General features: G+C 49.4%; 2 protein-coding genes and 5 non-coding genes across 7 annotated transcripts in view; 6 read left to right on the top strand and 1 right to left on the bottom strand.

Moving 5' to 3' along the window:
- Window positions 1–15,016, top strand: part of DHX37 (DEAH-box helicase 37) — an 18,917-nt gene extending 3,901 nt beyond the window's left edge. Inside the window, exons 4-27 of the mRNA XM_064466342.1 lie at window positions 287–614; window positions 1,345–1,493; window positions 2,298–2,390; window positions 2,883–2,979; window positions 3,364–3,477; window positions 4,204–4,305; window positions 4,812–4,926; window positions 5,247–5,342; window positions 5,962–6,038; window positions 6,810–6,948; window positions 7,211–7,287; window positions 7,860–8,092; window positions 8,543–8,654; window positions 9,242–9,348; window positions 9,741–9,929; window positions 10,056–10,180; window positions 10,455–10,571; window positions 10,709–10,881; window positions 11,277–11,391; window positions 11,817–11,954; window positions 12,307–12,401; window positions 12,860–12,933; window positions 13,864–13,961; window positions 14,630–15,016. Coding sequence (XP_064322412.1) covers window positions 287–614; window positions 1,345–1,493; window positions 2,298–2,390; window positions 2,883–2,979; window positions 3,364–3,477; window positions 4,204–4,305; window positions 4,812–4,926; window positions 5,247–5,342; window positions 5,962–6,038; window positions 6,810–6,948; window positions 7,211–7,287; window positions 7,860–8,092; window positions 8,543–8,654; window positions 9,242–9,348; window positions 9,741–9,929; window positions 10,056–10,180; window positions 10,455–10,571; window positions 10,709–10,881; window positions 11,277–11,391; window positions 11,817–11,954; window positions 12,307–12,401; window positions 12,860–12,933; window positions 13,864–13,961; window positions 14,630–14,712 — 3,046 coding nt within the window. The 3' untranslated portion in view covers window positions 14,713–15,016. The remainder of the gene's footprint in view (window positions 1–286; window positions 615–1,344; window positions 1,494–2,297; window positions 2,391–2,882; window positions 2,980–3,363; window positions 3,478–4,203; window positions 4,306–4,811; window positions 4,927–5,246; window positions 5,343–5,961; window positions 6,039–6,809; window positions 6,949–7,210; window positions 7,288–7,859; window positions 8,093–8,542; window positions 8,655–9,241; window positions 9,349–9,740; window positions 9,930–10,055; window positions 10,181–10,454; window positions 10,572–10,708; window positions 10,882–11,276; window positions 11,392–11,816; window positions 11,955–12,306; window positions 12,402–12,859; window positions 12,934–13,863; window positions 13,962–14,629) is intronic.
- A 2,310-nt stretch (window positions 15,017–17,326) lies between these two features.
- On the bottom strand, window positions 17,327–17,398 carry TRNAA-UGC (transfer RNA alanine (anticodon UGC)). Its single transcript has one exon. It is a non-coding gene; the product is annotated as a tRNA-Ala (tRNA).
- Window positions 17,399–17,710: 312 nt separating this feature from the next.
- Window positions 17,711–17,782, top strand: TRNAD-GUC (transfer RNA aspartic acid (anticodon GUC)). The gene has a single exon. It is a non-coding gene; the product is annotated as a tRNA-Asp (tRNA).
- Window positions 17,783–18,115: 333 nt separating this feature from the next.
- Window positions 18,116–18,188, top strand: TRNAF-GAA (transfer RNA phenylalanine (anticodon GAA)). Its single transcript has one exon. It is a non-coding gene; the product is annotated as a tRNA-Phe (tRNA).
- A 201-nt stretch (window positions 18,189–18,389) lies between these two features.
- On the top strand, window positions 18,390–18,461 carry TRNAD-GUC (transfer RNA aspartic acid (anticodon GUC)). The gene has a single exon. It is a non-coding gene; the product is annotated as a tRNA-Asp (tRNA).
- A 325-nt stretch (window positions 18,462–18,786) lies between these two features.
- Window positions 18,787–18,858, top strand: TRNAA-UGC (transfer RNA alanine (anticodon UGC)). Its single transcript has one exon. It is a non-coding gene; the product is annotated as a tRNA-Ala (tRNA).
- Window positions 18,859–21,995: 3,137 nt separating this feature from the next.
- Window positions 21,996–23,418, top strand: LOC104040500 (polyubiquitin-B). The gene is made up of 2 exons (XM_064466341.1): window positions 21,996–22,094; window positions 22,644–23,418. The coding sequence occupies exon 2, from the start codon at window positions 22,650–22,652 to the stop codon at window positions 23,337–23,339; it is 690 nt and encodes a 229-aa protein (XP_064322411.1). The 5' UTR covers window positions 21,996–22,094; window positions 22,644–22,649; the 3' UTR covers window positions 23,340–23,418.
- The last annotated feature ends 1,513 nt before the right edge of the window (window positions 23,419–24,931 follow it).

Here is a 24,931-nt window from a genome sequence, read left to right as displayed (position 1 = left end):
GGATCAGCTGTCCTGGCTGGCCCCCTCCCCTCCCGGCTTCTGGTGCACCCGGCAGAGCATGGGAGGCTGGAAAAGTCCTTGACTAGTGTAAGTGCTACTTAGCAACAGCTAAAACATCGGTGCGTTATCAACATTATTGTCATACTAAATCCAAAACACAGCACTGCACCAGCTACTAGGAAGAAAACTCTATCCCAGCTGAAACCAGGACAGTGGGGAGGGTGTGTCAGGCTTGAGGTCCTGGAGAACATTGAAACATAGCTCACATGTTGATGTTTTGTTCTAGGATCATACAGGAGCCAGTGGCTGCTGTACCTGAGAAGATCAGGAGTGTCAGTGGTGCAAACAAGAGAAGACACAGCTCAGATTCAGAATCGGAGTCTGAGGAAGAACCCAGTAGCTCTGAGGAGGAGAAGGAAGAGCAGAAACAAGAAACTGAAGAGTCCCCAGCCAGTGATTTGAATACTGCTGGAAAGCCAGAGGAGGGCGCGAAGAAGGCAGCGGCTAACCAGCAGCCGGCCGGTCCTGGTGCACCAGTTTGCCAGGCAGCCTCCAACAAACCGTCTTGCAAGCCTGCGGTTTTCGTCCCGGTGGACAGGTCTCCTGAGATTCAGGTGAGGCTCTGTGACCAGTGAAGTGCTATTGAGGGGCTGGAGATCATGGTATCTTCCATCAGAGCAGGCCACTGCAGACACTGTAGCATTATCTTGTGCCTCGTGCGAATGCTGCGTGCAGCAGTGTGCACTTCGGGTCCTTGTCTGGCAAGCTGTACGTGTACGTTTCTGAGCTTTGAGCCTGCCTAATCTAGCAGAAGGGAAACTAGTTTTCTTTTAGGATATAAGCATTTGTCTCTGGTTTTAAATATGTAATCTATTAGTAGTCTTTTATCCTTCTTCGCTGGAACATCTTGTGAAGTCACTTTTAGCTCTCCCTTGTGCTGTATCTTAGGCAGGATAGATCTATTCCGATTGCTGTAGGTAGGGCGTTCTGTAGAAATGGGAAAAGCTCTGCATGTGTCTGGACAGACAAAACGGCGTTGTGAAATGAGTTTTTACTTGAACTGCTTTATTAATAAGCTTGAGGGACTCTGAAGTTTTACAAGTTAGATTGCGGGGCTTGCCAGCTGCTTTCTGGGAAGCTGTTCTGATGACTCTAGTCCTTGGACGTGCCGGTGTGATAGTAGCTGGTTCAGAGCTTTTCAAGCCACAGAGCTTGAATTCCAGCAGAACTCCTTTTTGTGGGTTTTATAATATGAGGAAGGTAACAGTTTTCAAACCTGGGGAAAACAAAAAGGGAGTGAGGGGCAAAACAGCACAACTAAAGTATGTGGTTTATATTATTTAGGAAGCAAGACTAAAGCTTCCAATCCTTGCTGAAGAGCAAGTAATCATGGAAGCCATTAGCGAGAATCCCATTGTCATCATATGTGGAGAGACGGGAAGCGGTAAAACCACACAAGTACCTCAGTTTCTGTATGAAGCTGGCTACACCAGGTATGAGTCGTCCTTTATTTGCAGCAAATGTAATTAGAAGAGTTCACGCTGAGCTCAGTCGCTTCTGATTTTGTTTCTTTTCTTCTCATACAGCTGAACTGAACCTGTTCTTTTCTGTGCAGTGGTAGTGGCAATGTTGAATGGGCTTTTAAAAAATCTGAGGGGAATAAGACTGACTTGCAAAAGTCTCATCGTAAGCAGTGTTTTGAAACCTCCGAGGTGAAAGTTTTCTTCAAAGTCACCAGCTTGTTTTTCACAGAGGGGCTTTATTGCCTGCCCATCTCGCGTAGTTTAACCTCTACTTACAGAGGTTTGTTTTCACCTTTGCAAGAAAATGTGCCTATTAAGAAGATCTTTGAAAGTAGCTGTGGCTTGTCTGGCGCTATTGGTGACGTTTGTAAGCTTGGGCACCTCATAAGATGCTTCTTGGAAGCTGCATCAAGGTGCATCCAGCTTCTATGCTGCTGCCGCCCCAGGCTGAGTTTCTTCTGAGATGGACCCCACTCGTTGCCAGGGGGGGTGTCCAGGGGGACTGGAGTTCGGTGAGCTGGAATTACAGAGACAATGTTTGGGGAAAAAATTCCCATGATACATGCATCTTCGGATCAATACACATGTAATAGAGGGGTAATCCCAAAGGTTCTTTTCTTCTTTTTCTTCTTATAACTAAGAGTGATACTGTGTGTGGGATGCTACTTAGTTTAGAACCATTGTGCAGAAATCCTGTTGTCATCTTTCTAAGTGTTTCTGTCTTTAAAACAAGCAACCAGACAACCCCTCCTATGCTTTCTGTCACCCCTTTAGTTCAAACAGTACTATTGGGATCACTGAGCCTCGGCGTGTGGCTGCCGTGTCCATGTCCCAGCGGGTTGCTAAGGAAATGAACTTGTCACACAGGTGAGGACTAAAAAAGCTGAGACCTTGACAGGAAGGTAACGCTGAGATGCTCTGTGTATGTGATAGACTGAAATCAAGACATGCACGTTGTCTGTTCAGTCTTTGGCAAAGAACTGTGGGAAAGTTACTTATAAACTCCTCTGTGGGGTTGTCTATAAAGAAGAAACACATGCAGTTTTGTTGCTACTAGTGCTTGTAAGTTACTTTTTAGACTGAGCTTTGTGGAGGCGGTGCATGGGAAGTGGTCCTAGTTTGTCTCCATACGACAAAACGTCCCATAACAGTGAAATAATTAAAAGTGACATTGCCGTATATCCCAGCGTCCGGCATTTTGTGTGTGCTAGGCTCTGGGGAGCTGATGGGCTGCTTTTTGTCTTGTCTTGGCATCAAGTCCTAATTCAGTTCGGACCAGGAGGCAGCCTTCAGCCTAACGTGAATTTTTTGTTTCTCCCAATGCTTTTTTCTTGTGGCTATCCTGGTGTTTCCTAACAGAATGGTTTCTTATCAAATCCGATATGAAGGCAACGTTACAGATGAAACACAAATCAAATTCATGACAGATGGTGTGCTGCTGAAAGAAATTCAGAAGGTAAGTTGCTGTCCTCAGTGTTATAAAAAGGCAAGTGTTTTGTATAGCTAGGGAGAGAGGCCAGTTGCTTCATGTGGATTTGTTGCCAACCTTTCGAAGCAAAATCTCTTTCAGCACCAGAGATGTATTTCTTCTTAACCCTTTATATTCCTGCCCAAGTCCTAAACGTTAGGTAACCTTGCTGTATAAAATGAGAGTGAGAAAGTCAGTCTTGGGAACTAGGCTGCTTCGTGTAGGGTAAATGCGCTAAACGCTGCTCAGATATGCGGGAGAGACTACAGCCGTGAGGATGGCAGGGTCAGAGTTTGTGTGGCTGTAGGTCATCTTCACTTAAAGATGGCCTCAGGTGAGGTTTCATGCGGTGAAATCGATCTCTCTTCTCAGGACTTCCTGCTTTCAAAGTACAGAGTCATTATTATTGATGAAGCCCATGAAAGGAGTATGTACACAGATATCTTGATAGGCCTCTTGTCTCGCATCGTGCCGCTTCGTCAAAAGGTAAGAGAAGCAGCATTTCTGTATTAGATGCAAAAATTAGTGTGCTGGGGAGAGGGATGTTAGACATGAAGAAGCTCTGTGTGAGGAGGGACTCTGTGATGTGGAAGTCAATGGAAATCTGACGGAAACCATGGAATAACGCTCAGATAATGTGTTTGTCTTTCCATATAATCAAAGAAGCACAGAGCCTACAAAAAGGGGAAAAATAATACATATCAGTACTAACAGATCATTTTTCAGTTAATATTCAACTATTTTTAGACTTAAAATGCTGCAAGACGTACGTAAATAATTAAAATTAGCAGATGCTAAGAAAGCACGACGCTTACTGTTGCACTGGAATAAGCTGCCAACGGCAGTGCTTAGGAGGAGACGTTTCGGGGCTGACATGCTGAAGTGTTCCATCCTGAGTGATGCTGGGGGCTGGTGCTTGGCATTTGTTTCTGGCTTACTTAGAGATGTCAGAGAGATGAGAGAGAATGCAGTGGTTTAGAGGCAGGTCACGGTCAGCATCAGGATTGCCAGCATGAGTTTTTTTGTATTTTAAGACACGTTGCGTTTGAAGCTGTGTGTATCTTCTGTCACTTCGCTGTGCTTTTGTTGGCTTAGATTTTGAATGCTTTGGTGCCGAGACTTTTATCAATGTCCTGCTAATAGCGCTGGGTTGCGTGCAGCGTAACTGCCATATGCCTTTAGGCACAGAATAACATCCTTGTGTCCCTGCAGAAAGGACTGCCGCTGAAGCTGATCATCATGTCAGCTACCCTTCGCGTTGAAGACTTCACTGATAACAACAGGCTGTTTTCTGTCACGCCTCCTGTTATTCAGGTATCGTTCTCCTCACTGGGATCTGCGTCAGATGTAATGGCTGAAATACAGTGAGGGCTTCCTTTATAAAATCAACTAAAAAATAGGGACACTCTAATCTTTCCAGCTGCTGCTGAAATTGTTCAGATATGAATCTAAAAACAATTATTTTGTTTAGACTATTTTTTCTTTTGGGACTTGGAATTTTTCTTTCCCCTTTTATCATGAAACTGCCCAGGCAGAACCTGATTATCTTGAAGGACGGGAAGTTACAGTTGGGAGAATTAGAAAGCCTCAATGGGAGTTGATGAGCTGAAAGAGAGAAAAGTTTTGGTTTCTAGCTTCGTTTTGCGGTGTTCAGGACAGACAACACTGCTGACTTCTGTGGGTCCAGTGTTTTGTAGGTTACCAAAAACAAGAGCTGAATAGAAATACAGGCTGAGCTTTTCTAGTCCTCCCACGAAAGCTGCAATGATTTTGCTGGAGTTACAACAGCAAACAAACCCTGGTCTGTGTTTCCTCTCTAGGTAGATGCAAGGCAATTCCCTGTAACTGTTCACTTTAACAAGAAAACCCCCCTGGATGACTACAGTGGGGAGTGCTTCAGGAAGGTCTGTAAAATCCATCGAATGTTGCCCTCAGGTAAGGTCACTGCTGAGAACTACTCAAATTCTTTACACTTAACACATCTAAAGTTTTCTGGGTTGTTTTGTTGCTTTTATTTTTGTAAGTTAAACACAGGACTGCAATGATGTGTTGTGTACTTCTACTTAGGTTTTTCTTGTGAAAATTACCCTGCAATTAAATCAGCATTGGGAGTAGTAGAAGACATGCAGTCAAATACCCTGCTCCTCCTTGTTACTTCACAGTGTATTTGACCTGTCTTTTGTCAAGAATGAGAGCTGAAGCTTTGCAAGGTGACATACCTGTGCTGAGGCTGAGAGTAATTTCTTCTCTTGCAGGTGGGATTTTGGTGTTTTTAACAGGCCAGGCAGAAGTTCACTCTCTCTGCAGAAGGCTAAGGAAAGCCTTTCCATTCCAAAAAACCACGACAGCAGGTAATGCTATAGAATAAAAGACACTTAAACTTTGAATTTATCCCGCTGAGAAGTGAGCTTGCTTTGCACGTAAAAATAAGGGTTCTTATTAACAAAAAAAAAAACAACAACAAAAACAAGGGTTGGGAAAAGAGCTCATTGTGGATGATTCTGATGACCGATTAAGTTTGTACTGTTTTGAGTTTGGGGAAGAGGTTTAAGTGTGTGATGCCTTCCAGTTCCCCAGAATCCACTGCATTTTCTCACTTTGTTGGTTGTGAATTAAAGTGGAAATGCTGCTGCTTGTCGGAGACTTATTTTCAAGATAGTGGAATTTCTCAATATGACTTCAGAAAGTTAAATTCTAATATAGCTCAGCTAGTCTTGCCTAAACCTCAAGGTGTACAGTTGCTGTGTGTGCTGCTGTTGATCCTCTGTGTGGTTCCTAAAAGGAATTATAACATTAAACTTGTGTGCCATCCCCGTCCCCTCTGCCTTCAACGTGACTATTTGCTTCTTTCATACTGTGACGCTTTTTTGAATCCTTCAAAAGATGGGAGTGGGACCAGACTCTCCCCACTACCTTTTCCAAGAGAAAAGCGTTCTCAGCTAACAGTAATTCCACTGGCTGTTTTTGTAGGAGGAGATGATGACAAAGAAGAATCAGCGGAAGAAATCAGAAAATTTAAGAAATCAAGGAAGCGGAAGAAAGTGATGGTAATGTGTGGTGGCTAGAATTCCTCCAAGAGACAGGAGGGAGCAGGTACCTCCCTGCAGAACAGCCCTTGTGTGTAGCTGTGTTTCTCACTGGCCTGTTCAGATTTGTGTGAAGCTTTGTAGCCTACATATGTCCTCGTCGGGAAGTCCAGTAATACCTCCTACACTGATAACTGCTGCATTATGAGCAGCAGAGTGCTGAAGTGTGTCTTTGGATATTATGGGCAGGAGATTGATTTCGGTTCAGTACTGCACATCAAAACTTTAATGGAAGGAGCTCCAGACTCGCTGGCTCCAGGGCTGCTTCTGATCTCGCTGCTTGTTACCCAAAGTGGGACAGATGCATCTGTGACGAAGGGTAGCGTTTGGCTTCCACCCAAGCCCTACATGTGCTTTGTTAGCAGGAGATCTTGATCTTATAGATATACCGTCCACTTACATTTTTTTACATTACATTACCAATTACATGTATTGGTAGCTGAAGGGGCCTGAATTAAAGAAATTTTACCCTTTACCACTGTCCTCCAAGGGAAGAAGCTTGGCTTGTCTCAAAACGATGTTTAAAATCATTGGGTTACTCCCCCCTGACTCTCATAGTTACCAAATGCTGAAGCTCAGACTTGAAATACAAATGAAATCTCTCAATCCCTCTGTCACCTTCAGGTCAACAAACATTTGGAGTAACTGCTCAGCTTTGCTTTCAAAGCAATAAGAAGTGCTGTTTGTGTGTCCCCTTTAATGCTTGCTGGTGATCTTCCCTGTCTCTCTCAGACACTCCCCAAAATTGATCTGGACAATTACTCTGTTGTACCAGTGGATGAAGGAGATGAAGACAGAGATGCTGAAACTGACGATGATATTGCAGGGTCTGATATCGACCTCGATTTAGGAGACGGAGACTCAGAAGAAGGTTTGGCACTTTAAGAAATAAAGATCCCCTATCTTCTGCCACCTGTGAAATGTGTGACACAAGCTAGTTGTCCTTTGCTAGACTGGTGTGATAGCACGTCAGACCTGTGTCATGGAAAAGCTGTTCAGATTTTATAGCTTCAGCTTTGTACCAAATACTTCACTGGTTCTAAATGAAGTGGTGTTTGTGAAGACATTGTTGGGGCCAAGCCTGGGAGTTGGCTTACCATGTATTTAAGAATATTTTTTTTGTTTCTTTACAGATGAGAAGTCTGGTTCGTCCCTTCCCCTGTATGTGCTCCCCCTCTATTCTTTACTAGCACCAGAGAAACAAGCAAAGGTAAAGGATTTATTGTCACAATGAGTAAATAATCCTTATAGATGTGTGTGATCATTGTCTAAAGTCACATGTGCTGCGTCAGTTAAAATTTCCATCTTGGACTATCCATCAGTGGGCAAACTTGAATGTCCCAGTGGGCAATTCGGGATGGGATCGGAGTGGGCCTTGCTTGGGCTGGGATCTTCCTAATGTCCCAGATCAGCAAGCTGGGAGAGATGAAAAGTGACGGTCCTGCAATGTGCTAAATTTAGTCACGACCACAAGGATCTCACTGTCGGCAAGGAGCTCCTACAAATTCTTGCGTTGCCTCTTGGGCTTCAGGGGTGGCCGCAGTTTGTCTAAATATGACTCGACACTGGTGTCTCTTCCTGGAGCCCCTGTGGATATGTCAGAGGGATTAACTGAGCTGGACAGAGAGCTCCAGAGCTGGAAAGAGTTGTCTTTGGTCTCACTCTTAGGTTTCAGCTGCAATGCCATATACGTTGCCATCCCTTTGCAACCCATGCAAGTTGACTGCCTGTCCTTTTTCTGTTGTTGGCAATGCATTTCACATGCCCTTCTGTTTCCTGCAGGTGTTCAGAGCTCCTCCTCCTGGCACGAGACTGTGTGTTGTAGCCACCAACGTGGCTGAAACATCGCTTACCATCCCGGGCATCAAATATGTGGTTGACTGTGGAAAGGTCAAGAAACGTTTCTACGACAAAATTACTGGGGTTTCATCTTTCAGAGTCACCTGGATATCTCAGGCTTCAGCTAACCAGCGGGCAGGTCGGGCTGGCCGGACGGAACCAGGGCACTGCTACAGGTTAGCTACCTGCCCTGGAGAGGGCTAGGAGGAAGAGAAAGCCCAATGAGTGTCAATGTAAATTTGACAGCTTCCCTCGTCCTGCTGCCCCTTTCACAAAGACCTGATGGTGACTGAAACATTTTGGTTTTGTCTGCTCTTCGTCCAAATAGGAGAGGTGAAGCCAAACACGAACTGTCACTGGTGATATTGGTTTGAAAGTTTGGCTTCTCAGGGGCCTTTCTCTTCCTGGACACCCTTATTTTGGTGGCTAGATTAGCATGGATTGCACTACAAGCCAAATCAACGTTTTGTGAATAAGTCGTATGCCCCAACCATATAAATAATTACATGGTTATGTAAATAGTACTCACAACTGCCTTTTTTTTTAAATCTCTTGCCAATTTTTCATGCATATCTTCTGAGTTAAGATTTCTTTTAAGTCTCTAAGCAGCACTTCTGGTCCACTAGGTTATACTCATCAGCAGTCTTCATGGACTTTGAGAAATTTTCTGCTCCAGAAATAACAAAGCGACCAGTAGAAGACTTGATTCTGCAAATGAAGGCATTAAATATAGAAAAGGTGAGGGGTAAACTGGCTTTGTACTACAGCGCTCATTAAAGTGGTTGCCCGTAGGAGCCAGAAACAAATACAAATGCCTTTTATTGTCATTGCTTGAGGCTGTGCCTTGCGTTAGAAATTAGAATCCTGGGACTTGATTTTGGTTCTGCAAATTGCAGAAGCTGCTGTGAATTCCACCAGGCCTTAACAGACATGTTTGTTTGGGTAATAAGAGCTTTCTTACATTTTTAGTAGTGAAAAACCGCTGTCCAAAGAGTGGTTGTGTTTTGGAGATACTTTAGCGCTTGCAGAAAGCACAATGCTTGGAGCGTAAAGCAGCCTGCCCTAGGCGGTGGCTGGATTCAGTGGCAGCTAAGGGTGACGCTGGTATTCCTGTTTCCTAATGTTCTTGTTCTAAGCATTTCCTCCCATTATATGTCCTTTCCTCTCACTCATGGAAAACATCCTAAATGTTTTCCTTTGTTATATGTAACCAAAGGAGCGGGTTTCGCTCCCTTGCAGGACTTCTCACAGTGTTCAGACTCTTGTTTTTCAGCGGGAGCCGTGTCAGTGATGTACTGAGAGGCATTTTCTCTTGGTGTCTGTAGGTAATCAACTTCCCATTCCCAACGCCACCTGCAACAGAAGCACTTGCAGCAGCTGAGGAGCTGCTGATAGCCCTCGGTGCCTTGAAGGAACCCCCTATGACGGGAAGGTAATGTCTGTGGTCCCCCACAAATTTCCTCTTGGCCCCAGTTATCGAGGCAGTGGACACTGCTGTGCTCCCGCCTGCTTTTCCATCTCAGCCCTCGCATCTGAGAGTGAGCTTTTGTACAGAGCCTGGCATCATTTTAACAGTCTCTGGTTCACTTTTTCACTTGTTTTACTGGCCCTGGGTGTGTTTGGGCAGGGAAGGTCTGTGCTAGGAGTGTGCCATGCAGGGCAGGCGGGAGCTGCATGAGGAAGAGGAGTCTTTCCCCCAGCCTCTGGGACCAGCACATAACAAAATCTGAGAAAATGCATCAAATTAATTGGGCTGCCAAAACCAGAAACACAAACTTGTTCTAATGCAGAATTTACTTCATTACATGACTTTTCCTCCCCCAGGCTGAAGCAGCAGCTGGCAGCAAAGCTGAGTTGCCCTATTAGTCCCCTGGGCAGAATAATGGCCACTTTTCCTGTAGCACCCCGCTATGCGAAGATGTTGGCATTAAGCAGGCAGCACGACTGCCTGCCATACACCATTACCATAGTGTCTGCAATGACCGTCCGGGAGCTCTTTGAGGAGTTTGACAGGTGAGTGAGTTAGCCTGACAACCTATTTACGGGTACATCACCTTGTCACAGCTGATGCCTCTCTTACACTGAGGCCCCTCTGCATGTAGGCACAGTACTCATTTGTGCTGTTTTATTTTCTTTTAGGCCAGCAGTAAGTGAGGAGGAGACAGCAAAACTGAAGGGGAAGAAAGCAAGACTTCTACAGATGCAAAGGATTTGGGCTGGGCAGGGGCCAATGCAAAAGTTAGGAGACCTCATGGTGATGTTAGGTATTGCAGACAGTGGTTTCCCTGTACAGTTAACTTCTGTTCTCCACTCTGTCACTCTGAGCTGTCAGCTTGATAAAACCAAAGGCATCCTTGTGCTGTAGGACTAAGTCCAGCAGTATATTTTCTAGGCTGTTTTCTGGGCAGCCTGCCAGGCTAATGATGAGCAGGAGCTGTGATATTCATGTGTTGACCATGACAGTGCTGTCCCACAGTTGGTTTAATAAGGAGAACTCATCAGGTGAGTTATTTTCTCCACCTGCCTGTTCACTTCCAGGAGCAGTGGGGGCCTGTGAATATGCCGGGTGTACCCGTAAATTCTGTGAAGAAAATGGGCTCAGATACAAAGCCATGCTGGAAATCAGGCGCTTGAGGGGGCAGCTGACGACAGCAGGTGAGTGAGTTTTGAGAGGAATTGCTGTGTTTATTCTTTCCAGGGTGGTGGGGAGGTTACAACTCACCTGGGTGGTTTGTTTTAACCTTTTTTTTTTTTTTTTAATTGAATCGTAACTCACTGTTTTTTCCCCACAGTGAACTCAGTCTGCACTGATGTTGGCCTCTATGTTGATCCAAAGATGAAGCCCCCAACAGAAGCTCAAGCAACTTACTTGAGACAGATTGTGCTGGCAGGGCTGGGGGATCACGTTGCCCGGAGGGTTCAGGCAGAAGAGCTTCTGGATGACAAGTGGAAAAATGCCTACAAGGTAAACAGCTTGATTTGACCACATTCTTCTTTCCTGTGTGGCAGAAAGACACTCCTGTGCAAAGCCTGGGCTTCGGGCGGGATACGGTGTTGGGGCTGCGCATACTGGCTTTTGTAGCTTCTCTCCAAAGAGGTTAAGTTTCCAGTGTTGCAATTTCCCAGCCCTCACGTAGGAATTGTTATAAAAGAGCTAAGAAGCAGCATTAGTCCATCTTGCAAAGTGCTTGATGTCTCCAGAGAAGGTGAAGCAGAAAATGGTGGTGTTATTAAAAACCTCCATCACTTAAGGAAACCATATAAATGTACATCTGAGGGAGACTGAAATTAGATGCAATCAAGAAATTGGATTGCCAGTAACTCATCTTACCTCTGCTTCCATCCCCTGCTTTCTTAAAGACTGCTCTTCTTGAAGACCCAGTGTTTATCCATCCAAGCTCAGTCCTCTTCAAAGAACTCCCAGAGTTTGTGGTGTATCAAGAAATTGTTGAGACTACAAAACTGTATATGAAAGGTAAGACTGCTACGGTCCCTACGTGCTCTGCAGGATGGTGAGGAGTTCAGAAATGCATTAGCAGAATGTTTCCCTTGCTGCAGTGACTGAGTGCTCTCCTTACGGGGGGTTGTGCCTCCTGCAGTTTGGATCCTTATAGTTTCTAGATCTGGACCAGGGTGAAAATTGTCTGGATTTATTCTTTCTCTAACAGAATAGGCTAGAGCAAAGCTCAGCTTCTGAAATAGCTGCTCTGCACCACCCCTGTCAGCAATATTTACCTATTGCTGATCTCTGAACAAATCTGTACAGTTGAATTACAAACTGAGGTACAAGTAAATCTGTGGAGACGAGATCCTGACCATGGGCATTACTCGCAGGACTGCTAACAAGCGGCAGCTGCTGGCAGCAAGCCTGCAGTCAGGTGTGTGTTTTCCCATCCTAAGGTGTGTCCGCCGTTGAACCCGAGTGGATTCCTGCCCTGCTGCCACCGTACTGCCACTTTGGGAAGCCTCTGGAAAATCCTCCTCCGTCTTACTGCCCCGAAACAGGCCGAATTCGATGTCACAGGCCAAGTGTCTTTCGTAAGTGTCTTGAAAAGTATCACAGTTTTGTCCCGAGAGCTGCTCTGTAGTTACTGCAGTGGTGCTTTTAACCAGGCTGTCAGCAGACCCAAAATGTCAAGCTCAGCTTGGACTGTTCATAGCGCTTAACAGCAGTAGCAATGTGGGATTCGTAGCATTGAAATATCAGCATCTTCCCACTGGTGTGACCGTGTTATGCCCATCTGCTCCCCCTGTTAAGGAGCAAGGCTGGCTGGGTGGTTGGTGGCAGAATCCTCTCCACTTCTGTTAGCACCTGTGTTGGCACGTCTTCCTTGGAAATTTACCCTCCTCTTCAAGCATTTAGGAGTCTCGGTGTGATCCTTCTTTCCAGATCGAGTTAGCTGGCAGCTCCCTGCTGTGGAAGTTGATTACCCAGAAGGTATTGATCGCTACAAATACTTTGCCAGGTTCCTGCTTGAAGGAAAGGTAAGCGTGTTTCACCTGCGTTACTTCCTTGACATTAGCTGTAAGTTTTTAGCCCAGTTTCTGGAGGTGAGCCTTGTGGCTTCTTTCTTTGTGTGTGTGCACGTTCCTCATAACTTGCTGGTGGCTGGAGGAGTTCGCTGCAGTTGGTGGGGTGGGGAAGAAATCTTTAAAATACAAAAATGGCATGAATATCAGCACTTGGGTGAAAGAGACCACCAGTTTTAAGTCCTGGTTTTGCAAAGGAAAAAAGCTATAGCTCATGTCGTCGTCCATTTGGAGACACGAGTCATCTAGCAAGCCAGTCAGGACAAGACTGGTGTGGAGACATGGGTGGGAGAGAGATGGTAATACAGGATATGGGAGGGAACCCTATAGCTATTCAAGTTTATGGATCGTTGTCTCCACAGAACAATTAATTCACCTTGTTCATTATATATTTGTTATAACAAATCTTCCAGGTCATTGAAAAGTTGAGTTCTTATAGCCGGTGTCTGCTGTCCAGTCCTCTCATAATGCTGAAGACATGGTCCAAGTAAGTTGTTAAAAACAAACTTAAGTTTGTCTCCACTGAATGCTTTTAACTTCCTTTAAAAAAAAGTGAAAATGTAAAAAAAATCACTGCTGGGAAGGGTGTTGTTTTAGATAGTGATCTAGGCTGTAGCTGCAGGGAGAGTAAAATGAGTTTTCTTACCAAGAAAAATTGTGTCTCAAAGAATCGGGCTATTGTAAGGGCAGTATGGAAGCACGGAGCAGCCCGCTGGCCACACTGACCTCTGCGGGCTGCTTCATACACGTGAACTGCTCACTCGGGTAAGAAACTGTCAGGTGAGCGCTCTTGCTTTCCTTGCTTTTCTTTGCAGTTTGGCCAATTACACTGCCTTTAATTCTTTTCAAAAACACATTTCCAACAGACCATGTTTTCGTTGTGGTTTTGCTTACGTTTAGGGGACTGTCAGCTATTGCCTGCCTTGCTGTCCCCCGCCGATGTCCGCTCTCATTCACCAGAATAACCTTTCTCTGAATTTTCTGTGAGTTTTCATGGAGTTGATAGATGCAAGCATTTTGAAAGACTTGGTTAAAAGTGACCAATATCACAAATCGTTATCTGAGGGTCCCACAACTACAAAGTATTTTCCTTCTTTACTCAGTTCAGAGTTCAGCATGGGACCTGTGGATGCCTTTTTGCTTTGCTGCGTGCTATGCAGCTCCATCGCAGACAGCAACCTGTTACATCTTCTAACAACAAAAAACTGTGGTGGGGGAACAAACAACTACTAGTGAACTTTCTTGATCTAATGACGTGTCTCTGTATCCAGAGGTCATGTATTTCTACGTCTGTATTTAGCCTTTTAAAAATATTAAGAGTATGAATTTGGAAAGGTGAGCTGAACGCTGTAACACTTTGATAAACTGGGCTGATGAACATTGTTTTATCGCACCATTTTTTTTTTGACCATTTTAGACTTCAGCCCAGGACAGAATCCCTCCTGCAGGCTCTAGTTGCAGAAAATTGTGATAACCGCGATGCTTTACTGGCTGCATGGAAGAAAAATCCTAAATGTAAGTGTCCTGCTTGCTTAATTATTAGTCATGTCAATGTAGACTCTGTTATACCTCAAGCAAAGCTGGCATTTTGCATTACAGTTTAAGAAATTGACAGTTTCACTTCATACGCTCCAAATATTTGCTATTTTCTTACCAGAAACAATAATGCTCTGTGTTTGGTTCTTGTGGAGAGCTGGAGTTTCCTGTACTATAGAAAGCAACATTTCTTTATATTTTAAGATATTTTTTTTCTTTAGTTCTAACCACAGTTAGAATGTTTGGTTTGGGCTTTAGAAAAACTAGACTAGGATGGTACTGTCAGTGGATAGAGGCAAAATTCTTTGCCAGGTGAAATGGATTTTGTTCAATATTAGGGTACCGGAGTATGTGAGTTCTTTCATAGAAGCAGCAGCAAAGATAAAAAAAAAAGAACTAAAGTTCCTCCAAATGGATTTGCAGTGATGGCTTCCACCCAGACTTGATACTTTTATATCTGCATGCAGATGTCTGAGCTTGGACACTGTCCCAGGGGTGGAAGGTTGGTTCTTGCTGTCAGCAGGAGAGGTGTCTCCGTTCCCCAGCCGGCCTGTGAGCACGCGATGCACAGGACCTTGTCTTCCCAGCAAAACCACTCCAGTCCCTGGCTTCCGTAGCCCTCTAATCGCTCCTCTCTTTGCTTCCAGACTTGCTCACAGCCTATTGTCAGTGGATCCCTGAAGCGATGCATGATGATCTAGCCCAGAAGTGGCCACCGGTAACGCTGTGAAGTGCCTGACTAGTTCTTGGGGGACTCCTTTTCTCCAAGATGTTTGAGAGCTTGGATTTCCTTGGAAATCTGATGACACAGGTGGACTTGCTAACTGTTAGCGATACCTTTTTGTAAGTGAAGTGGGTGTTACTCTGGTTTTCTGGGAAGCCCTCTGTGTTCTCAGAAGCCCTACCAGCTGTTTTGCTGGTATTTTGTAATATTAATTGGATAATTTTATCCATTGTATTTTACAGATTGTTTTTTTAAGTTTCTCTTTGGACTATATTAGTCGTATGGACTATAATAAATATGTATAGTTCTAGGTTTGGATGGGAGAAATGTTTTCTATGTGGGATGCTGCAATAAGCAGAATTTCAGACCTTTGTGGACCCTTTCTCATGCGTGACAGCAGGTCCAAATACAGACTGAACCTTTGGTCCTCGTGGTGGGTTGACCCTGGCTAGAGGAGCAGCTGAAGCCCCTGGGTTTGTTCAGCTGGAGCAGAGGAGGCCGAGGGCAGCCTCATGGCGCTCTGCAGCTCCCTCCCAAGGGGGGGAGGAGGGGCAGGGCTGGTCTCTGCTCTCTGGTGACCAACGCCAGGCCCCGAGGGAACGGCAGGGAGATGGGCCAGGGGAGGGTGAGGCTGGGCATTAGGGAAAGGTTCCTCACCCAGAGGGTGCTGGAGCCCTGGCACAGGCTCCCCAGGGAGGCATCACGGCACCAGCCTGACGATATTCCAGAAGCACTTGGACACGGTGTGAATTTGGGGTGTCCGGTGCAGGGACAGGAGCTGGGCTCGATGGTCCTTGCAGGTCCCTTCCAGCTCAGGGCATTCTGTGATTCTATCACCTCTCTGCACCAAAAACTCCTCCTTTTGGGTAGGTAAATATTGTTTTATATCCCTGGTGTGATCTGAAGTTGCCTGCCCTTTCTGGTGCAGTCACAGCCGAAGGCCTGTCTGCAACAGGGAGCTGGAATTCCCAGCGAGGGCGATGTTGGGGAGCCAAGAGCTAAACGTCCCCCTGCCTGCACTTCAGGGGCCAAGGGAAAGAGCAGCTTGCAAAGCTCAGCCTGGAGAGCCTCCTGCACTGGCAGGAGGGAATATGAAACTTATCGTTAGAAGTTGCCTAACTTCTTTGTGTGGCAGAAAGAAACTGGCTGGGCGGGGGGCAGAGATGTTGCTGGTGCTTGACTCAACACCCAGAAATTCTTTTCCCTTCTGAGGCTGTTCCTAGAGCTGATGTTAGAAGCTATTTAGGAGCTCCTGGAAACAATCCTCTGACAAAGCAAATCGTTTCAGCTGATTAAGAACCTGATGTGAAAGCCTCAGGTAATACTTCACAACTTAAACAACTTTCTGGGGCATTTGGGAGAGAAACAGTTTTAAAGACACAGCTGCTGGAGTTATATTTTCTGTGTTGGAGGGCAAGATGGAGGCAGAGATCTGGGAGGATACAGCTGTCATTACTGTGGGCTCCTCTCCCTGCGCCGTGGTGCTTTATCCTGCCGGTCATGGTGAACATGAAACTGGGCAGAGGGGACTGCAGGGGGGCTCAGGCCTCACGGCTGTTGCCAGCAGCTCGCAGCCGCTCGCTCCCTGTCCCTCCAGCAGGACGGGAAGCGCAAAAGTGAGAAAACTCGTGGGTTGAGACAAAGATAGTTTAATTACTGAAGGGAAGAAGAAGAAAAGTCAGAAAACACAGCAGCATATGGGCTGCTATGAAGAAATCCACTCCAGCCCAGCCAGACCCAGCACAGTTCTACCATTTCTTTTCCTGCTCCTCTAGGAGCTTGCCATGAGTTCAGAGTATCAATCAGTCCTGCTTTCAGTAATCTTTTCCTTTCAAACCTCTCCTCATACCTGGGTTGGGGTTGCAAGCACTTGGATCTCATGGTGCCTTTCCTCTGCCGCGTGGTTTGCCAGTACTCTTCTGTATAGCCTGGCACCCCGAGACACCCTGAGTTTCAAGGGCTGGGGCACTTTTGGGAATGCAGCAGTTTTTAGGAAATGGGGCAGATTATAACCATGCTGTCTGCTCATTTTGTAGCACGGAATTGCAGTAGTCCCAGAAGAAAATGCACAGCTTGAGTTTACCTTCCCTGTCCCCTAATCCTTTTCCTCCTTAGTCAACCCTGCCCTCGCGCTGTGTTAATTTGCTGGTGTGCGTAACACCGCATTAGGGGAAGGTGGGAGCAGCGACCCTCCGCTCTGGAGGAAGCTGGTGCTCCCCAAGGCTGGATGCCTGCTCCCACCGCTCCCACGCGCTTCGGGGGCTGCGGGCCAGGTGTTAGAAATACCTATTGCTGGTGAAACATCGGCTTTCATTTTCGAGCAAGAAGGAAAACACCCTGTTGTAGCTGTGTGTTTATAATATAAATGGTGTAATGCCATCCTGTTCAGCAATAACCGCAGGCAGGGGCGTGCTGGGAGCGCCTTCGTTTGTCTGGCAAGAACTGCAGCTGAAGTCTACAAACTCCTCGGTGCTTGTGGAGGGAAGGGAAAAAAAAAGAAAGTATCGAGCTTATTTACAAATCACAAAAGTGAAATGACGGCTCTTCCGGGAAACTGGACAAGAGAAAGCAAAGCAACCCGTTTGGCAGGAAACTCCCCTAGGGGCGGGAGCAAAACGAGTGGAGATGCCGGGGATTGAACCCGGGGCCTCATACATGCAAAGCATGCGCTCTACCACTGAGCTACATCCCCTCGGTGCACAACGGTTCCTGCGCGGTACATACAGCCCGTGCTGCGGGGGGCGCGGGCGGAGCCCTCCGCACCGGCTTCCCCCCGCACCGCGCACTTCGCGCCGCGCCCTGGGGTGCGGGGGCGGCCCCACGCCGGGCGGGCCCCGTGCTGCGGGGGGCGCGGGCGGAGCCCTCCGCACCGGCTTCCCCCCGCGCCGCGTACTTCGCGCCGCGCCCTGGGGTGCGGGGGCGGCCCCACCCCGGGCGGGCCCCGCGCTGAGGGGGGCGGCCGCGGCCCTGTAGTAGAAGGCGGGAAACGCGTTCCTCGTGCCCGTCCTCGTTAGTATAGTGGTGAGTATCCCCGCCTGTCACGCGGGAGACCGGGGTTCGATTCCCCGACGGGGAGGTCCTGTATTTTGGCGCCGGCTGCCCGTTTTGGGCGGGCGGCCCCCGCGCAGGGCGTGTCCGTGAGGCGGGGGCGGAGCGGCGGGGCCGTCTCACCTCCCGCGGGGGGCGAGGGAAGGCGGGTTTTTTTATGCCAGAGGATGGGGGAGTTGGGCTCCGCCCGCCTTCCCCGGGTGATCCCTGAGGGTCCCACCCCGTCCTGCGGGGGATGGGAAAGTAGTGGGAAGGCAGGGGAACCCCCGGGCGCCCACCCCGCGGGGGCGGCAGGCAGCACCGCCGCCTACGGGTGGGTGGGGCGGGGTCGTATCCGCGGCCAGCGTGGGGGCTTTCGCCCGCCGAAATAGCTCAGTTGGGAGAGCGTTAGACTGAAGATCTAAAGGTCCCTGGTTCGATCCCGGGTTTCGGCAGAACCTTTTTCCCCTTTCACACACCGCGGGTGACGGCGGCTGCTTTTGCCGCCGAGCGGGGCCCCGCGCCGGCCGCGGGGCTGCTGCCGCGGGTGTCTCCGCAGGCGCTCACGCGTGGCGGGGGGGGGTGGGGTATTGCGGCGGGGGCGGCGGCGCGTGGCCGGGCGATGGCGCGGCCGCCGGGAGCCCCCGAGCGAGCCGTCCTCGTTAGTATAGTGGTGAGTATCCCCGCCTGTCACGCGGGAGACCGGGGTTCGATTCCCCGACGGGGAGGTTATCCGAATTTTTTGTTTCTTCTTCCGGCACGGATTTTTCTTATTTCCGAACGGGGGAAAATGAAAAAAAAAAAAAAGCACAGTTCTGGGTGTGCGAACCCAGAGCCTCCCCGCCCTTGTACGAGCCGTCCGAGGCCCCCGCGTCGCCGCAGCCGCACAGCGCTCACAGCCGCTCCAGGGAGCCCCACGGCTGCTCGCGTCCCGCAGTGCGGGGGGCCGCCCGCCGCCAGCACCCCTCGGCCCGCCGGTCCCCCGGCCGCTTCCCGGCGCAGCGGGCGGGCGGGCAGGACCAGGCCGCCAGGCAGGGCGCGCAGCGCGGGCAGGGGGATGTAGCTCAGCGGTAGAGCGCATGCTTTGCATGTATGAGGTCCCGGGTTCAATCCCCGGCATCTCCAGGGACGGCCCTCCCTTTTGTTATTTGCCCCCTCCCCATGATGTATTTTCTCCTGGGTTACAGTTGCAACGTCACATTAAACAACAGAAAACTGTACCGTGAAATTCCTGCCTGAAAATGCCCATTTTGGCAGTGCCCCAATAGGCACGTTTTTGTCACTTGGTTCTCCTCAGGACTATGCAGACACACCTGATTCTTGTGTCTCTCTGGGTATTCCATTGCCACGTGAAGGCCCTGCAGGCACAGAGCAGCCTGGAAAGACAAAGGAAGCACCCAGGAGTGCAGATGCAGGGGGACATTGGCCTGCTAATGCTGCCCGACACCTCTCCACCCCCAAACCCAGCACAGCTGGCTATGGCACAGAGCTGGCTCAGGGACCCTGCACCCCATTCCCAGAGCCAGAGACAAAGGGAAGCCATAAAAGCTGGGACACAGCAGGTGCCTGCGATGGTGCCGGAGCTCCTCCCCGACTCCGCGGTGCCTGCTCACCTCCGCTGTCCTGCTCCAGCTGGCAGCTCGTGGGCAGCTCCTTGGCAGCATGACCAGGCTTCCCCCAAGCAGGAGCTCTCAGGAAACAACCTGCCTCCTTTGATCTCCTGGGGTTGGCCGGGCTCACCCAGGAAACTCTCAGAGCCAGGAGGGCTGAAAGCTTTGGCACAGAGAGAGACCAAAGCCCACACAGAGCCTGAACCAGCTTTTACCTATGCAGTTCAGTTACCAGCTGGTTTAGTGGCACTGTTCAACAGTGTATCCAACTCTCTCTGGTAGGGAGAGCTGGCGGGTGTCTTTACTAGATGTAAAATGGCATTTCCTGACAGAGAGGTTAGAATGCTCCTCGTGCTATCTATTTACTTGTGTTTCTTCTAGATGTTATTTTCAGCCAAATGTTTGGCTACAGCACTGCTAAATGTGAAGATCCCTGTTCTAAATGGCTCCCTGAGCAGGATCTCTCTGGGCAGCTGTACTTCTGGAATATACCCTGCACACGAATACAAGAAAGAGATGGTTCCTGCCCCAGAGAGTTTGTAGTAACAGACTACAAAGTAACAGACTTTTTGCTACAGGAAGTCAGTATTTGTCAGTGTAATAGGTCTTGCTCTGCTAGGACCAACATCCTACTATTCACCAAGCTCCTCCTGAAGTCGTAGCAAGGGGTGCTCATAGGTGTCAGAGGGATAGGGAGAGGTTTTGTTCACAGAAAGTGCCTCCCAGCTCAGGAACACACTGTCCTGCAGAACAGCCAGATGTCTTGAAGGACTCTGTTGCATTAGGGCCTACCATCTGCCTTGCAATCTGAATATAATGCAGATCTGAACCTTTGGGGGTGTGCTGCTCCACCATTTGATTCAGACACCAGCTACAAACTCGCTCAGGATGCTCAGTGGTTGGCTGCCTACCCTAATTAGACAAAGAACAGCACTGTATCGTCTTAATTTCCTCCCCTTAAACCTCCATCTTGCCATGAAACAGATTGCCATGTGTCTTTTCGACTATTTTCAGACCAGTCCCGAGTACTCAACTCTGTAACTAAAAGAATAAGCTTAGCATTATTATTCACTTTCAGATGAGAAAAGACCTAAATCTGAAAGGCAACTCCAGTCTTTCATGTTAATACAACTCCAAATGCACACAACATAAGCCACTGAGCACAAGTCTAACCTGAGAAGAAACCAAAAGACCTTTGTAGAAATTTCTTTTTCCAGCTAAACAACCCAGGTGTTTGAGATTATTATTACTATTGCAATGCTGACTTTTAATACAAACACAAGATAGCAGAGGCTGAGAAGCTCCCCAGAGCGTTCCCCTCCTGTAAAAGCTCCCTGTGTCAGGCAAACGCAGGCTGGTTTCCCTCAAACCAATCACAACGCTGTTGCTGGGCCTCTGCTCTTCCTGCTGGTGTGAGCCCTGGGCGCTAGCTGTGTCCTTCCGTAGGCCACGGTTTTCCTTGGGTGCCGGCAAACCCAGGATTTTGTAGGCGGATGGAGCCATACGGCATCTCATGAATCCTGCAAACAAAGCCCCACTTTGTGCTCAGCTATGCCCTTGAATTGCTGCATAGTTTGACTATACAGGATCCAACTGAGCACAACAGAGATCTACCAGAAGGTGCTCTGTGAGAACGGAATAAGAAATAGGCATTATTATTATTCTTTTTATGATTGATGTTACTCCAGTGGCAAAGCCTAGTCCTGCATTATAAACTCCACTATATCTCAGATGCATACTCTATGCGTGCATACATATATATATATACATACTCACTGATTATACCTCAGGCAAACTGTCTACAGGACTCAGATCTCTTTGTCCATTAGGCCTTTTTTGTCCCCCACTTCACCTCTCCCGGCTGCCTCATCTCCGTCCCCCTGACAGGAGCCCACTGCAGTCCTCCTGCCTCGGTGCGGTCTCCGCCCTCCGGTTTGCTCCGGCCTCGGGCCCCGGTGGGCATCCCGGCACCATTACGGCATCCGGGCAGCAGTCGTTGTCCCTGCGCCTCGTTCCACAGGCCGCGGCGGCACCGAGGGCCTGGCCCAAGCCCGCCTGCAGCCCTCGCCGCACCAGTCCCGGCCGGCTCCTGCCTACTCGCAGAGGCCCTGGCTGGGGAGATGGCGCTACCCCACCCTCTCTCTCTCTGCGTCCTGAAACACACTGGAGGATTCTTAAATAAAAATACGCATCTTCTCTGGGGCTAAAACAAGGGTCCCCCTCGTTGCAGGCACCTCACAGCAAGGCCCACAAGCAGAACTGCCCCGAGGAAGGAAATCAAGGAGGCGCTTTTAAAACAGGGACGCACCTGTAGGGGTTTAAATCCCTGAACAAAATGTAAGGCTCTGACACGAAGCTTTAGGCACAAGGGCGTCTCCAAAGCCAAGAGGGCTCGGCTCGCTGAGGCACCGCAAGCCCCCCCGCAACCAGCTCCAGGCCCGGCGCCGCACCGCCAGTTCCATGCCGGGTTTTCCTCCGCACTCCTTCGCGCACTCACTTGCGCCCCCCGCCCGGTGCAAATCACCTCGCGAGACGCTGACTCCTCCGCGCTGCCGGACCTCGCTTCCCTCCACCCGTGCAGTAGAGCTGCCGCGCGCGCCACAGGAAAAATAGTGCGTGGCGGAGTGATCTGAGACGGAGGGGCGGGGCGGACGAAATTATATAAGGAGCGGGAGGGGAATATGTGGCGCAGTTGCGGCTGTGCAGGCCTGGGAGGTTGTTGTGTAGTCGGCTTGGTCTGCGAGCCCTGCGGTGGGTGCTTCGTGGCTCGGCTCCGCCATGCCTCCGTGGGGATAAGCGGAGGGTAGAGCCGCTCGTGGCGGCGGCAGGGCCGAGACGCGTGCTGGGCGGCCGGGCGGGAGGGGTGGGTGGGTGCGTGCGTGCGTGCTGAGTGGGAAGGGGACGCGGCCGGAGGAGGTGGCGGGCTGCGGGCGGGCCGTGGGACGGGCCGTTCCCTTCAGGCCCAGCACCCCGATCAGGTGGCCAAGGCGGGCGGGAGCAGGAAGCCCCTGGAACCGCCGGCAAAATGGCGGCCGCGCAGGCGCAGCGGCCCCTCAAGATGGTGGCGGGCGCGCGCCTGCCTTGCGCGGCAATGGGAACGGGGCGGGTGGCCCCGCTTCTCCCGGGGTGTGGGCGGTTCCGCCACTGTGACGTCACGTGGCGTGAGGCGGGGACGCTCCGAGGGCGCCGTACTCCGGCGGTGCGCTGCCCCGGGGAGCTGGGCTGCTGCTGGCCTCGCTGCAGCTTCCCGGGGAGGGAAGGGGAAGGGTGACTAACGTGCGGTGGTTTCCCTTCTTCCAGAGGAAAATGCAGATCTTTGTGAAGACCCTGACGGGCAAGACCATCACCCTGGAAGTTGAGCCCAGTGACACCATTGAGAATGTCAAGGCCAAGATCCAGGACAAGGAGGGCATTCCCCCTGATCAGCAGAGGCTGATCTTTGCTGGCAAGCAGCTGGAAGATGGGCGCACCCTGTCTGACTACAACATCCAGAAGGAGTCCACCCTGCATCTGGTGCTGCGCCTGAGGGGTGGCATGCAGATCTTTGTGAAGACCCTGACGGGCAAGACCATCACCCTGGAGGTTGAGCCCAGTGACACCATTGAGAATGTCAAGGCCAAGATCCAGGACAAGGAGGGCATTCCGCCTGATCAGCAGAGGTTGATCTTTGCTGGCAAGCAGCTGGAAGACGGGCGCACCCTTTCCGACTACAACATCCAGAAGGAGTCCACCCTGCATCTGGTGCTGCGCCTGAGGGGTGGCATGCAGATCTTTGTGAAGACCCTGACAGGCAAGACCATCACCCTGGAGGTTGAGCCCAGTGACACCATTGAGAATGTCAAGGCCAAGATCCAGGACAAGGAGGGCATTCCGCCTGATCAGCAGAGGTTGATCTTTGCTGGCAAGCAGCTGGAAGACGGGCGCACCCTTTCCGACTACAACATCCAAAAGGAGTCCACCCTGCATCTGGTGCTGCGCCTGAGGGGTGGTAACTGAACTGGCCAGTTGTTGCTCACTTCCCAGTGAAAGTTCCTCTGCACTTGTTCATTCCAATAAAGCTGTTGCATCCACAAAAGTTCATGTCTCAAGTTAATGTGAACAGCTGTTGATGACACTAAGCAAATCTAGCCGCCTAACAAACTACATAGCTTTCACATAAAAAGATATTGCAAAACTGCCTTAATCGAGGCTTACATGTGCCTGGCAAGCGTTACCAAATCTTCTGCTATGGTTTTCCTGAGGTTATATAAGTGTTCCCGTGAGGAGGTGAAGCAGCTGTTAACAGTTGTGTAAGCATGCATATGTAATGCAAAACTCCTGTTGTTTTTGAGCTGAGAGGCTTTGATAATGCTGCCGTGCCCAGTACTTGCCAGGTCCCAACCCTGGTGCTTTTGCATTAATGGCGTATCAGCGGAAGGGTAATCCTGCTGGTTCATCCAAGGCCAGCGGCGGGATGGCTTCGTGGGGGGCGGCAGTGGAACGTCGCTGCTGACCTGCAGCCCTTGGACCGGGGTCTTGGAAATGGTGTGGCTGGTGAGAGTCTCCCACCATCTAGTTATGGGGCAGACTTAATGTTTTTGAAAAGTGTATTAAGCAAACTTTGTAATTTCAGATGTACTGGCTTGCTTAAAATCTGGAATGTGCTTTCATTCCAGTTTGTGCCAAGAGGAAATTAATATTACAGTGTTAATGAGCTAAAAACAAACGTCATGGAGCAGTTCCCGTATGCTGTAAAAACACTGGCTGAGGGGAAGCCTCTGCTGAAGTATTTTGTGAAGTGGAAGTTGCTGAACATAGGAGCTCATGAGTAGTTGTCCTCTACGCAGAGGAGCAGGAAGGGGAGGCTGAAAGAGTAAAAATCCAAACCCGGGCCTGATGAGTAGCAAGCAGTGTGGCTTGCCTTTGGAAGGGGATGTGGTGGCGGTGGGAATAGAGGCTTCAGCTGGTGGCTGACCTCTGGGGCCTCAAGTGATCTCAGCACCCAGGGTGGAAGGGTGGGACAGCAGGATCTGGCTTGAGTAATGCTTCATTCTTGATGAGGATGGTGTGAGATGCTCCTAGTGCCTTAGAGCCTGGAAGGATCAAGGTCTGGGCTGAGATGGAGAAGGCTTTTGACCACTGCTGAGCTAACGTGACAGGTGAGGGTTTGTGTTGTGCCATCGCGAAGCTCACGGTGCATCCCTGGCAGTGGCTGGATCTGGCTCTGCCCGTGTGTGTCCTGGCTTCATGGGACAAGTCGGTGCTGGTGGGCTGGGTGGGGAGCCTCACCCGTGGTGCCAGTCCAGCACCCTCACGGCAGTTGGAGGACCCTTTCTCAGTTTATGTTCTGAACTGCTGTAACAGAACCCCCAACAAATACAAACAACAAAGTTTGCCATTGTATGGGTTTTCTGGCCTCTTGAGTCATCTGAACTTATGTGGCAATTAAAAATTCAGCAGTCCTTCAGCAGTTTTGGGTATGCTGCAACGGAGCTCCTGAAACGTGGGTGTCTGATCTAGTTCAGGGTTGGGTGTTTCTGGAATGAAGGGAGCTGCTCTTACGTAAAAAGGAAGAAGCTGGATTTTTTGGTTTTGAAGGAAAATGTCTT

This window comes from Phalacrocorax carbo, chromosome 15 (assembly GCF_963921805.1).
Source record: "Phalacrocorax carbo chromosome 15, bPhaCar2.1, whole genome shotgun sequence".
Classification (NCBI taxonomy): domain Eukaryota; kingdom Metazoa; phylum Chordata; class Aves; order Suliformes; family Phalacrocoracidae; genus Phalacrocorax; species Phalacrocorax carbo.
The sequence above is the reverse complement of the archived record's forward strand: the minus strand, read 5'-3'. Positions and strand labels throughout refer to the sequence as shown.